The following is a 14,087-nucleotide window of genomic DNA, read 5'->3' on the forward strand; positions in this document are numbered from 1 at the left end:
CTGAAAGGAAGGTGGCCTCCAGATGCCAAGCAGGAGCCAATGCACAGCCATGTTTGAGGGTGTGAGTTTTTGGGGAAAGGACCTGGTCCGGGGTTCTCAACCTTTATAGAACCCCACCCCCGAGCACTGCCAGCTCATAGCTTTCACTCATGTTTTTTGACTGCAGAACAAGACTAGAGCAGTTCTTCCATTGCAAAGAACTCAGAAAGACCCCAACAGGGCAGAGTGCTTTTAACACTATGGATTCCTACTGGAAATCTCTGGGTTTATCTCATGAATCAGGTGTGCACACCTGACAGTGCTAACATTGTGTGGCACCCCTGCTGTTATACCCTGGAGAGGATCTCACAGCACCCCAGGCTGCCTTAGCACCATGGCTGAGAATGACCAACCTAAGCAAGGGACTCAGAAAAGGAGCAGGTCACAACAACAAGTGGCTTACTTTTCGTACACATGTTGAATTTGGCTTCCAGTCTCTCCCTCTCAGCAGATGATGGCGTTACATGAGACTAAAAGCTTTCCTAGCAATACAACTGGTAGAACAAAAAATAATCGTAAAACCCACCTTGCCTCTTGTTCCTTTTAATTAGGAGTACGATGGTGAGCGCAATGCAGCAGGTGAACGGCATGGACATGGACGGGCTCGGTTACCCAATGGTGATACATATGAAGGAGAATATGCATATGGTCTAAGAAACGGACTGGTAAGATTTAGCACAGTCCTCTCTAACTGAAGTCATTCATGTGTTTCAAACAGTTTTATTAAGTGAGGCTAAAATGATAGTGAAAATTGACAAGCCCTATTATCTACACCAAATATGTTTCAGGGGACCTACAGATTTAAAAATGGTGCTCGCTACATTGGAGAATACCTTCAAAACAGAAAGCATGGCCATGGCATTTTTATGTATCCAGATGGCTCAAAGTATGAAGGTAAAGTGCTGACCATGATTCTGAGGATTTAAACACCTGAGAAGGCAAGGTTATACACTTAAGTGTTAGGAGAAAATAAGTCTAGTGCCACATTTCTAACTAGATTTCTAACACCAACATTTTTGTGTTTCTTTCCTGTTATTCCTGACTTTTTGCAAATTTGGGAGGTAAGTGGCTTGAAGTATTTGGCAGGGATTTATTTTGCTAACTCAATCAAGAGAATTTAATATTCCAAATTATACACACCATTGAGCAAAGTTTTTACATCCTCCATTGGAATAATAGAAGAGAGTTACAAGAGCAACAAGATCAAGAATATGTGTTCACATGTAGTGATTGAGCTCCTAGAATTGTAGATTTTAGTCCAGAGTATTTTTCCTCTTTCAGAGAATTATGTTATCATAATGATAAAGTGTAGGATTTATAGTTCCAGTGCACCCAAAACAGCGAAGAGTAGAAGTTCAACCTATAGACAGGTGTGCTGTGATCACTATCCAGCCTTGGCACAATTTAAAGCATCTCTAAGAAGTATTTATGACTTCTGGCATATGTTTATCAACAGAGAATTGGCCATGGCTGAGCAGGCTCTGCCACATACCCACTTTCTTCCCTGGACAGCCTCTGTCTCCTAACCTCTCCTTTTGCTATATTAAATGGTGGCAAGGAAAAGCTAAGAAATGTGCAGAAGATTAAATTAATGCATGCAGCAGAGTCTTTGGGCAAATTTATACAGAAAGAAAGCTTATGTAAGATTATTAGTGCTTAATTACAATACATAAACACTATTCAGTCACTACCAAACCTGGAGACACCTTCCTGTTTGACCTGAAAATTCTCTAAATTTCTGCGGTTCTTCTTCTGTTGGACCAGGACTTCCCTGATCCAACTCATACCAAAGCCTCATTGGCATGCAGAAACAAGGCAGAGAGACATGTCAGTCATGTGAAGACCTGTAATATATTAGATGGTGTGCAATACCAACTGTCTAGCCCTTGGCCAAGGAGCATTTCTTCTCATTCTTGGACATTTATGGGTTATCTTTGTGGAATAATTTCTATTTGGGCAGTACATTCTCTGTCTTATTCCAGTTCGTGACAGGGCACACAATGGGGAAACCTGGCTGTCTAGTAGTTTATGGCCACATGATGAAAGTTTTGTACAGAAATCACACCTTATAAGTCTTTCACTAGACTTAAGTAGTCAATAGTCCTCTTTCACCAGGCTGTACTGTCTATTTCTTGGTTCATTTAGACAGTCTTTCACTCCAGGCTGTCAGGCCCAATATTGACAATTCAAGAGTATGCTACATCATCATGTGGGGGTTGTGTTTACTCAGTGACTCACTATGATCTCTCACCCTCTGCATACTGGTAGTGTCTTAGCATCTCTTACTCTGGGCGAGGTTAAGGTATGGGAATCCAGGCCTGTCAAGCTCTTCTGGTTTGAGGTCCTGACCCTGTCTGGCTATGAAGATCTCCTACAAATCCACACTCCACTGGATCCATGAACCATGGAATTTATTATCAACCATCTTCCTTAGCTTGTTTCATTTTCCAGTTTCCTCAAACCTCTTCAGTTCACTCAGCTCTAACTCTTCTTTTTTGCTGCTCCTTTTTTCTAGTCACTGGCTCTGTACTGCTCTTCTCTGTAGTCTTCATTAATCCTCTGTTCTGGTACCCCAGTTTTCTCCACGAGCTGTTCAGCACCATACTTTTGACTAGAGCAGGGGTTTTCAACCTTTTTTGGTTGGTGTAACCCTGGCGGCTGCTTGAGAAGTGGGGAGTCCCTCGGCGGCCAGTTGATGAGCAAAACTGGAAGTGCCAGCGGCTTTTCCATGCTGCAGCCACAGAACCCCTGGGGCCTTCCAAAGTAGCCTAGGGGTACACGTACCCTCGGTTGACAACCCCTGGGCTAGAGCTTTAGCCACCAGACTGCAGCTCACTTCTTTTCCTGAATCAGCCCTTATATAGTCTCAGGTGGTGGAACCCATATTGGGAAGTCTCCAGTCTTAAAGGGCCTGCAGAGGTGCCTCCCTGTGCATCTATGTAAATGGAGTTAGGAAATGCCGTTACAACACAGAAAAATGGTTTGAGGCTGATTTATTTTCTGTGTCTTCTTTTGACAGCAAGGAGATTAGTTGAGTCAAACTCTTATCTTCTTCATTAACTGTTTTAAAGAATTTTTTTCTAAGAAGTCATTTAATTCCAGGATTAACACTTTTCTGCAAAAAAGCTTTGCTTTCTTTTCAGTAGAGATTTTAACACAGTCCTAGTACAGAATAGTATCAGCTTTAAACAAAAGAGTAAAAACTAGAGACTGAATTTTGAAATGTCAGGGCCAAACTTAGGCACTTAATTGAATAGATGGAGATCTAGATGTTAATGGCTCAGGCCCATTACTCAATATCTTTTCTATGGAAATCAAAATACACAGTTACTTGTAACTGCCTAAAGTTTAAGCAGACAAGTTTGTAAATGTGGACACTTAAAACAGGTTAAAAGCATATTGCAGCTAAGATGTAGGATCTTTTTGGGAGTCTTGAAAATATTTTCACACTGTTCTTTTATTTGATGATCTAGAACATCCCAGATCGCAGTGGTGATTTGAATAGAAAAATTATCATAGAGTTGTTTTGGGTTATGATTCCCAAAGAAGTCCTGAAAAAGGTTTTTGACCACATTATAAATTCAAGTCCTATATAGGGCATAAGACTATGTTTATTAAAAAGTCATTGAAACTGTGCCATCTGAAGTATCAGTAGCATAAATATTTAAGTTATTAAGAATAAAGGAATTCAGCTGGATTTTTATAATGGGACCACCATCTTTGGTCTGCGTGTAGAATTGTTATGTGTTGTCACATCTACACGTGCAATTAATGTGAAGCAATAAACTCTGGGGTTTATAATGGGACCACCATTATATACCATTGCAAATGCAATGGGACATGTCTGCAGCACCACATACTGCACATTCAGTTGTTCATGCTGCAAGGGAAATGCTGCAAGGGATATCCTGGGGTCAAAAAAAAACACAGAAAGAAAAGTGGAGAGGCATATATGGTGGCAGTGTGTGCCGCCCAAAGCTGGAGTCTGGCTGGCTAGAGCCACACTCTGCTGCTGGCCAGACTCTGTTCAGCAGGATCACCGGTGCTGCAACCCTGGGAGGCCTCTAGGACCCTAGGTAAGGCTGCTGGAGTCAGCCCCTACACCACCCAGGGTAACTTACCATGCGCCAGAGCATGCATGGCACAGGCATTCCCTGGCGATAGCTAGCAGTGGCACAAAGCGCGCAAAAAGCACGCAGCTGCTAGTTGTCCTCAGGGAACCAAATGTCCACACACATCTGGACACGGCCACAGTAGCTCCCTTTCTTAGTATAGCTTTTCAAAAACAATACATTGTAGCTTCCTTCAGTCAAGGGTCCAGCTTGAGAAAAGCTGACAAACAGAAACCAATTCTTGCTGCAATTAGTCTTTGAACTTCAGTATAATTTTTCTGTACAAACCAAGCAAATAAATCATTCTCCAGTTCCTTTGCTCAGGTTTGATTTAAGAATCTTATTGGGTTTAAAAGTGAAGGTATAATCTCTCTGGTGTTTGGAGGGGGGCAACTGACTTTTTATAGCGTCCTCACATCCTGACAGATCCGAACTACTAGTTCTTCCCTCCATGTTTGGTACCTCAAGTAGCCTTTAAAGTCAATTTTCTCTTTTTTAGCTAATGAAGGTGTTTAGTTTCTGTTACACTGAGTGAAGGGGAACACACTCCCCTTCACAGTAACTCTGCTTTGTTTCTTTTTTTCTAACCCCCATTTGATTTCAACAGCTCATTAACATTTTGCGGAAAGGAGACTTGTTAAAAATTCAGCACACAAAATGATGTTTGGGTTCACAGTAAGAGGAAAACCATATTTGCTTTCCAAAGGCAAGCCCACCCCTGCCCTTTGCTCCCACCCCACAAAAATAAACCTTTTAAGGTTTTTTGGCCAGTCATAAAGAAGCAAATAAAAGGCATAAGCCAAAGTTTTAAAAATCCTATTTCAGGTCAGCTTGAAAAAATGGGTTTATCATTATATTATTTTTTATTCATTTCCTCACATAAAGATATACAAAGTCTTTGATATTACAAGCAGAAGAGCTTAGTCAGCACAACAAAAAAGGCAGGAGGAGTAAACTTTTGTAAATGTAAGCAAAATACATATTTCAGTTTATAAAAAAAAGAACTAGTTTAAACCACAGGCTTGAGATAGAGATGTTCTCACTTTGTATGAAGTAGGACTTCAAATGCCAAATGATCAGTGTAAAGTGACCTAGATTTTTTCAGAGAAAAAAAAGTCTTTGAAGCTACTATGAATGTTGACTGTTGTTTTAAAATTATCAGATTGTGCACCAACTGCCCTCTAAACAAAAATGTCCAGGCTTTGGCAAACATGCTAAACTGTTGATATTTTAAGAGGTATTTGCTATGGCTAAATACTCAGTCACATGGCAACATAAGCCTATAACACTATAAGATTTCTTGCCAGGAGATGGGACCTGTCAGTACTACCCAGAATGTTATATAGCTTGTCTAGTTCATCATAACATAATATATATTAAAGCGGATGAGGTATGAACAAATGTAAAAATATATAGTTACAGTAAAAGAAAGATCAGGCAGCTGAATAGCAATTTGTGGACAAGGGCACAGAATGAAGAGAAGGATTTGAGAGTAAAGTGGGGAAAGCAAGGAAAGAGAGTGGTAGTAGAAAAATGAGACAGCCCAGAAGAGGGAAAAGGAGTGTGAGACATATGAAAGGGGGCACAATCAGGAAAGAAGGGAGGGAGCCAGAGTGACATAGACTGTTCTTTCTAGAGTGAGGACCTGATAAATGATCAGCTGCTTTTGTCTGAACAGAAAAAACTGGTGTGAAGGGGCAATTGAGGATTTTCCCTATGTGACAGTGTGTTGGAAGCATCCTGAAGGCAAACAGTGGCATGGAGGGGTGCAATGTCTGACTGACAGAACGGTCCCTAGGAGACTGGTCTACTTGACACAAGTTAGAGCCTCTCTGCAGGCCCACATAACTAGGCTTTTAAATAAACTTCCCTGTCCGCTTGTTACCAATTATGCATTGAATGAAATGGCTTAGTTCATACAATGTGATTGCTGTTATTTTAACTTTACAAACAAGGATGTAAAAAGGTGTGAAAAGGTCAAGAGATTTTGGAGCAGACAGGTAGAATTTGAGAATCCTGTATGCATGCAGAAACATTCCTTAGATAGCACATAATCTCTCAGGGCTTGAGTAACGAAGAGGTGAATAGCTGAGCAGAGGAGGAAAACAGTTGAGAATACTGTTTCACAACTAGTAGTAAAACCGTGCATGCTCAGATATCCAGCTTCAGAAGCAGAATGTCATCTTGCACTCCTTTATGCATGGCTATTTTCTACATTTTCTCCTTCCCTAGTTCCTTTTGTTCACAGATCATTGCAGAGGTGCACAGTTGAGTACATCCAGTACATTCTAATACTGTAGCTCTGTGGTTGCTTAGAAGATGTTCTAGTGCCCTGATCAGGTCCATGGTTCAGAATATTTTTCCTCCCCCTTTTTGAGGCTTAAAGCCTTCTTTCACTCAATAAATGGAATATGTCCTACTGATCAGTTCATGCTGATAACTTTTCTGTTGATGTGTCAAAAAGCCTTTAGCCATCTGTAAATATGTCACTAATAACAGCAGTAATGATCAAGTGATAAAAACCAGATTTCTGTTGAAAAAAGCCGGCACTGTTGTAATCTTATTTATTTTTGAGTACAAACAGACTACACAATGATCTACAAACCAGCTTTTCCTAGAGGCTACTTGACAACTATCTTTGCCTTTCACATTCAGGTAGAAGATCACTGAGTTAAAAATTGCTTCTTTTCTCATTGTAGTTATTTACAGAAATTACATTGCCCTTAATCAGAGCTAATTTGGTATTTTGGCAGCTGTCATAATAATGGGCACTGACAGAAGTGACATTTGTCATGCAGTTGGTCTAATGAAAGTGCTCTACAGCTGTGCCCTGACACACGTGCATGGCTGCAGAGTGCTTTAAAAGTGGCTGATTACATGACAAATTAACCCTCATCTAATGAGGGATCAGATGAAGGTGCTGTCTGCAAAAAGGGAGGGGGGAGAGGGCAGAGAGAGAGAACTGTGGGCTGGGGCTTGCCTGACCTAAGCTGAAGAGAGTGGGGGACGGATTGGAGTCCCTCTGACTTGCAGAACCCCCTCCAAGCCCCCACCCCCTCCAGCTCAGGTCAGGCAAGCCCCTGCCTGCAGCTGCATCCCCCTCCCTTCCTGCAGACAGCTGGGGTGGGGGGAGGGCTAGAGGAGAGAGACTACAGGCAGGCAGTTCCTCTGCTGGGTCAGCTCCAAAGTTGAACTCAATTCCCCTCTCTTGCCCCCACGACAGTGAACGTCTGTTGGGTCAGGGGGAGGGGAGGATCACTCTAACTCCTGGTACTTTATGTGATATCATGTTATGTGATAAAGTTCCAGGAGTTAGAGCAAGGACCTGCATGTCTGTTGGTGCTCAACATTCTTTTTTGGTTGTTTAATTGTGTGCTATCTTCATTCACATAACATTAACTAGATGCCAGTACAATAGTTCTAAAGACTGATTAGCAGGACGCAAAGTGAAATTTATCACTTCCATCCTTTTTTTTTATCATGTCCATTGAAGGAGAATGGGTGGAGGATGAAAGACATGGCAACGGAGTATATTATTATGCAAATGGAGACACCTACACTGGAGAATGGTTTAACCATAGAAGGTTTGTTTCATGGTAACAGCAATCTTTCACTTTTTATAAGGACATTAAAACAACATGATCTTCTCTACAAATTTGTGGCTGCCTATATGAGAGAGAGAGCTGTGGGAGGGTTTTGTCAAACAAATCCAGTTTGGCCAGAAAGTGTGCAGTAAGAAAGCTCATTCCAATAGGCACAGACAGAAGACTGACTGAGTATGAATGCCTGAGCAAGAAGGATGTGCGATTGGAAATTCAGATGATGGTGCTTGTTTTAGTTATAAGTCTAATTCATTACCCGTGTAAAGTAATCCAGTATTTTAAATTTAAAGTAATGTAAAATAAAATTATTATTTGCCATTTCCCAGGCACGGACAAGGTACATACATCTATGCAGACACTGGCTCTAAATATGTTGGTGGCTGGGTTAATGGGAACCAGGAAGGAGGAGCTGAACTCATTCATCTGAACCACAGATACCAGGGCAAGTTTGTAAATAAATACGTAAGTGTGTTGGAAAGTTTGGTTTTATTTGAAAACACTTTTTCACTGTCCCAGTTTGGGCTGTTTGCATTGAAAATTCTCATCATTTAATTTAGCCTTGGAACCATAAATGTAAGAGAGAAAACATAATCCACTGGTCAAATAGGAAAAAAAAATGTTTTAAGTATAAAAGCCAACCTACACATGTAGTTTGCATAGCGTTTTGTATAGCTTTCAGTATTTTTACTGAATTGTATAATGTATCTTGCATTTACTCCTTCAAAGTTTGATAACTATAAAGTCTTTCTAATTCTTTTCTCTTTTTTTTTTTTGAAGCCAGTAGGTCATGGAAAGTATGTCTTTGATATTGGGTGTCAACAGCATGGGGAATATGTACAATCAGATCTGGTAAGCAATATAGTACAGACTACACTAAATGTCAGAAAAAATGTTTTGCTTTGCGCTTTGCAAGTGCAAACACACAGAAAGGCCATTTCTACTCCCAGTGCAAGAAGCAGTAGTGCACTGAAATCAGTATCATCCCCTAAATGTTCTAGGCTTCAGGAGGAAAAAATTAGATGGACAGCACTCAAGCTGAGGCTGCTTTTGAAAATATGCCCCATTATTTTCTTGTTTCTGTGACAGGCAAAGTACCCACAACTCGCATTGATTTCTGTGAGAGTTGTTAGTTGATAGCTGGTATGGGGGCCAATTTTTCTCTCTGCCTCTTGAGTTTGGATCTTTCAGACATATTTCTAACTACCTAACCAAAGTGCAACAACAACACCACCTCACTTTTATAGTAAGTCTTGGCCTAAATTTCTGATTTCAAGTTAGTGAACATGATGCATTTTGCTTGGATTTAGCCTGCTCTTTTTCTGAATTGCCTCACACACTAGTTTACAGCTTCTATTTTAGACCATCTCAAAACCTCCACAATGACACCTAAATTAAAGCTTTAGGTGATTTGTAATCTATATTTATTTTTACTCCTGGTATAAGGAGACTTTCCACTTTTTCTTTCTGCACTGAACAGAGGCCTGACTGGCCAGTACCACAACCTTGGCCAGTGGCAGTGCGTGATAGAGAGTCGGAGGTTCAGTACTGTGTGTTGGGGGACGTCAGCTTCCTTTTTGTCACCAACGTGCATGTTTAGTGGCCATTTAAATACCAATTTTTGATGGCAAAAAAGGATGTGATTCCTTTCCCTGAAGCAATGAACCTCCACCCACTGCTGCTACACCATGTGCTGCTACTGCTACTTGGCCTTCCTTGCTTTCAGCCTCTGCAAGGAAGGTGCAGGGTGCAGGGGTGGGAGGGAAATAACGGATGAGAAGGTAAGGTGCTCTCTTATGTCCATTCTGGTTTCCCTCTATTAGGCAGCACCCAGAGTGCATGCCTTTCTCCCCCTCCCATTGTTATGCTACTGGCAATGAACGTGTCAAATGTAGTTCACTTGTATTTCTTTTTTCATTAATTTGCTTAGCTAATCCAATCCAAGGACAAGAGAGAGGGCAGCAAAGAACTGCCTTCTATTCCAGGGTATGGGAATGCACCTGCCATTGAAGGCTTTATCTTCTTGGAGCCTGGTTTAACAGAGGTGCTCTCTGGGTTGAATGAAGTGTTTCTGCATGGTTTACCTGCATGTAACAAAAGCTAAAAAAGGAGCATGGGAAAGGTCTGCATTTCTAATCTTTGATAGAGTTTAGAAATTAGAAAGTTTTGCTTTACCTTTATAAATACAGCTCCTGGTATTTATGTATTTTGTTTGCTAATACTTTGAGAATGATTATATCACTTTTTGGAACTGTCCGTGTTCCAGCAACTGTAGGTAAACAGAGTATTTGAGGTTCTGCAAGTGATTTTCAAACAGTATTCAGTGATCACACTGTTTTTGTGTGTGCAATGATGAAAGCTACTCTACAGAAAGAGACTTGGAGACATAAAAACATGAGTGATTCATTCAAAGTCATGGATAGTCAGTTACCAGGATCTGGGTTTCTGAACTTCTTCTTGAGAAGGTGTAGTTTCCTTAAGGTTAGAAAAAGTTGCAGCATAACATTTTACAATGCAAAGGAAAGAAAGTAATAACAAGGACAAAGTGCAAAGTGATAATAAAAAAACACTTTTAGCAAAGAGTATACACATGTATTGTATAAACTTCACTATTGCAGTCATAAATAGCAACAGCACCTAAAGGTGAAGTTACACATCACACTTAGACTATACTAAATCTATGGAATGTTAAGCACAGTTAGACCATACTGTGAGTATTTGCACATTAAAGGTTAATACTGTTTCTTGCCTGCACAGCTATGACTTACCACTGTAGGGCAGGTGAACAGGGTCATAGCTAGGTACCAGGGCACCTGGGGTGCATCTTGATGAGTGTGCATGTGCAAAGGTGTGTGCTTCAAGTGGGACAAATAGCAGCAGATAATTGTGCCACTGCTGTTTGTGCCAGGCATGCCCTTGCACGTGTGCTGTTGTGTGTAGCATATTGACTGGAGTGGGGCAGGGGAGTCTGGGGCCAGCACCTGTGTGAGCCCCAGTAGCCCTACCTGGACTCCTGGGGGCCTCCCAGGGCAGCAGTGGCATTGAGCTGGCCGTTCGGAGTCTGGCCAGCAGTCAGAGCATGGGAGGCTCAGTTTCTGGTGGCTCACAGTGCTGCTGCATACGCTGCATCACTTTATTTAGTGGTAGATTTTTTGCCACTGGAATCTCCTGGTGTCAGAAATAAATACCATGCTGCTAATTAGCAGTGCAGTGAACAGGTGCTCATGCACCATGTGGTTTGTGGTGCTTTAAATGGGTTTGAGGTGCCACAAACTGTATGTGTGCTCTCATCGAGACACAATCGTCCGCTCTATCTCTGCTCTGGGTCAGGCAAGAGGAGGGGGCTGGGAGTGATACATTTTGGGATGCCAGAGACTGAAAATTGCTTGTTTTATCTCCATGGAGGAGAATGAAAGCATGGCCATGATAACCCATGCTTGATGTGGCCTAAATTTGAGATGCTCACAGGGCACTTAGTATGAGCTATGAAGCTTTGAAGTGTGGACGCTAGCATTTTAAGCACCCTTAGAGTGGTCCAAGTCAATGTACATCTTCACTGTAACAGATTGAACTAAAGGCAAGGAACCAGGTTCTCCTGAGTTGAAAGCATAGTTCTGCTGTTGGCTTCCTGTGCAGCCTTGTGCAAGTCATAGTTTCTTCATCTGTAACATGGGGATATTTCTTCTGACTCAAGAGGAATTTCATGAGGATTAGCTAATATTTGGTTACTACTTTGAAAGTGTAAACCACTATTGTAACTACAGATGATTATAATTTTATGTAGCTGTTGGGTAAATAGCTACATTAAATATAAATCATAGAATTCTACTTTATTTTTTAATGAGCTGGTAGCTGTTTCTTCAAATGACAGATAATGCCAGTGTTCAGATATTAATTTCCTTTCTTTACTTTCAATGGAAATAATGTAACTTTGGTTTGAAATATTTACACATTTTCAGGCAAGGCGTTAGGAACAATAACACTCATTTTAGATGAATTTGTAAGCAAGAAGATTCAAAAGATTGCATGTGGCTGTAACGGAAGATTTGTGTGTGGGAGTACATGAGACCTTCAGCTAACCACCTCGTTTCAGCATATCAGCATTATTAGATATTTGTAAGCAAAATGTATCTTGCAACTGCACATCAGACCCCTGTTCAAAGTGTGCAGGGGTAGATGGGCCAGAGGCAAAATTTGACCTACCTACCTCGGCTGGAAGGATTTGTCCCTTACTTCTTAAATCCATCTGCTAGCTTTTGAGATGTATTGAGGAGGACTAGGTTATGTCTTTATGAATCTGAGCCACACTTAGGTGAGAGACAAGGTGCATTGATGAGGATGTTGCATTGGGCCGGGATGGTTTTTTTATATAGATATAGATAGATAGATAGATAGATAGATAGATAGATAGATAGATAGAGCGCATAATTCTTTCTCCCAGTTGAATAGGAGAGCAGTGTGTGCAATTAGCATAATTAGTGCTTGCTCAGTGGCCCTGGCCTCACCATTGACCTATGGAAAGAAGCCATTTCTGAGGCTAGGTAGTTTGTCTAGCACTTGCTCTCCCAATGCCTTCCTTGAAGTCAGTAAAATGGTGGCTGCAGATACCTAACCAGTTTTTTGACTGACTGGCTATGAATATGCTGCTCTGAGTTTTATTTATGTTATGTGCTCAGTTTTACAGTTTAGTTATTTATGTTATAGGGGAAACCATAGCATCCTTTGTAAAAGAGGGAAAGCAATGACTAGAATTATGAGGATATGTAAAGAGGAAATCATTAAGAAGATAGTTTTGCATCTTTGGCTAAGAGTTTAAAAGATGAGTACTTTTCTAAAATGAGGTAGCCAAGTCCATGTATAGGCATGTATCATGATTATCAAAAGTGTGAAGTGTCCAGCAGCTCCCATTGACCTCAGTACTTTGAAAATGAAGCCCTCGATTTAGATATCCAAATATCCAAATAGGAGCCTAACTTTAAGCATATGCTCATGCTTTTGAAAACCAGAGCCTCAAATCAGAGCCATCATTTTCAAGTGAATGCAACAGCAATTATTTACTACAGGCCATATTACTCCATTCTACTTACGGCAATGAGAAACTTCATTTATTTCCTGTAGTTTAGCGGTATCAAGCCCATTCTGGGTCCTGGGCCAGATCCAGACATCAAGTTCCTCCCAGGCTGAATCTGTGGGGCTGCATCCAGGCTGGGGGACAGCATGGATCCAGGGGCATGTGCCTGCATGGAGCTGGGGGCATGCAGCTGCATGGAACTTCATTCTGTCAGAGCTCTGAGCTGCTGCAGGCCATTGGCTCCTTGCAGATGCATGTCCCTGACTATGCTGTGTGAACATAGATCCATATAGCCACACTGCTTCAGATTCATGCTGCTGCATGCCCTGGGCACTTCTAACCAGAAGTTGTGCAGAGCAGGGAAGAGATGACAGCTGCAGACTGTCTTGCTCCCTCTCCTAGAAACAATTCTACTGATGGAAAATTTCCACTGCTAGAAATAAATGCCTCTTTGTGGCCCAAGTTTAGATAAGTTGAACCATCACAACCTATACTCAGATGACAAAAACATACAAAGCTTATACACAGTACTTCCTGTTACATCATGGATCTTACCCATGCATGACTGCACTACAGTGTGAAACCTCTGATGTGGTTATTGACATTTGTTTAGTGCTGCATTCAGGTGGGTAATTATGTCTGCTATGGGATGTAGCATATGCAAAAATGTGTGCACCTCACTGTGGCACTCTTAGTGGTGTGGATGTGCCCTGCATGTCCCCATGACTCTTCTGTACATGACAAATCTGACCCATTAAAAAACAAAATAAGCAAGCATTAAGTTTGAGACCAACATTGGAACTGTCTGATTGCTTCAACGTTATCTAGCCTGGCATTTTTTCTAAGGCTTGTGACTATTCAGGCTATTCCACATTAGCAGCATAGTTTGAAGGGCTGTATTGTTACCTTTCAAAGTTGGTGAAAAAAGATTTTAATCCCCACAAACTTGGTCTTACTCATGACCTTTACATTCCTAATGTTAATGCCAGATATTTTTTACGTTCATGTGGTTTCTAGGACAAAGGGGAGGAGGAAGAAGAGGAGGAAACTTTAGCAGTAATTGCTCCAAAATGGAAAGCAACAAAAATTACTAAATTGACTCTCTGGACTCCTGCCCCTGAGAAACCCCCACCTCCTGAAGAGCCTGCAGCAGCAGCAACAACAGCAGAAGAGGAGCCAGCAAATGCAGGTTTGTCCTGATGAACTGCTGGATACTTTGTCTTCCAAATAGTTTCATAGTTTCATAGTTAGTAGGGTCGGAAGGGA

The 14,087-nt window shown here is 41.3% G+C and overlaps 1 protein-coding gene across 1 annotated transcript in view; it reads left to right on the forward strand.

Annotated features, from left to right (window-relative positions):
* The window catches only part of RSPH1 (radial spoke head 1 homolog), a 20,509-nt gene that overhangs the window by 388 nt on the left and 6,034 nt on the right, over positions 1 to 14,087 (forward strand). Inside the window, exons 2-7 of the mRNA XM_019523877.1 lie at positions 591 to 704; positions 828 to 933; positions 7,645 to 7,735; positions 8,080 to 8,215; positions 8,531 to 8,602; positions 13,839 to 14,010. Of these exons, the coding sequence (XP_019379422.1) occupies positions 591 to 704; positions 828 to 933; positions 7,645 to 7,735; positions 8,080 to 8,215; positions 8,531 to 8,602; positions 13,839 to 14,010 (691 nt within the window). The remainder of the gene's footprint in view (positions 1 to 590; positions 705 to 827; positions 934 to 7,644; positions 7,736 to 8,079; positions 8,216 to 8,530; positions 8,603 to 13,838; positions 14,011 to 14,087) is intronic.

The sequence above is a fragment of the Gavialis gangeticus genome, unplaced genomic scaffold, assembly GCF_001723915.1.
Source record: "Gavialis gangeticus isolate Ggan-Ray unplaced genomic scaffold, GavGan_comp1, whole genome shotgun sequence".
NCBI classification, from domain to species: Eukaryota; Metazoa; Chordata; order Crocodylia; family Gavialidae; genus Gavialis; species Gavialis gangeticus.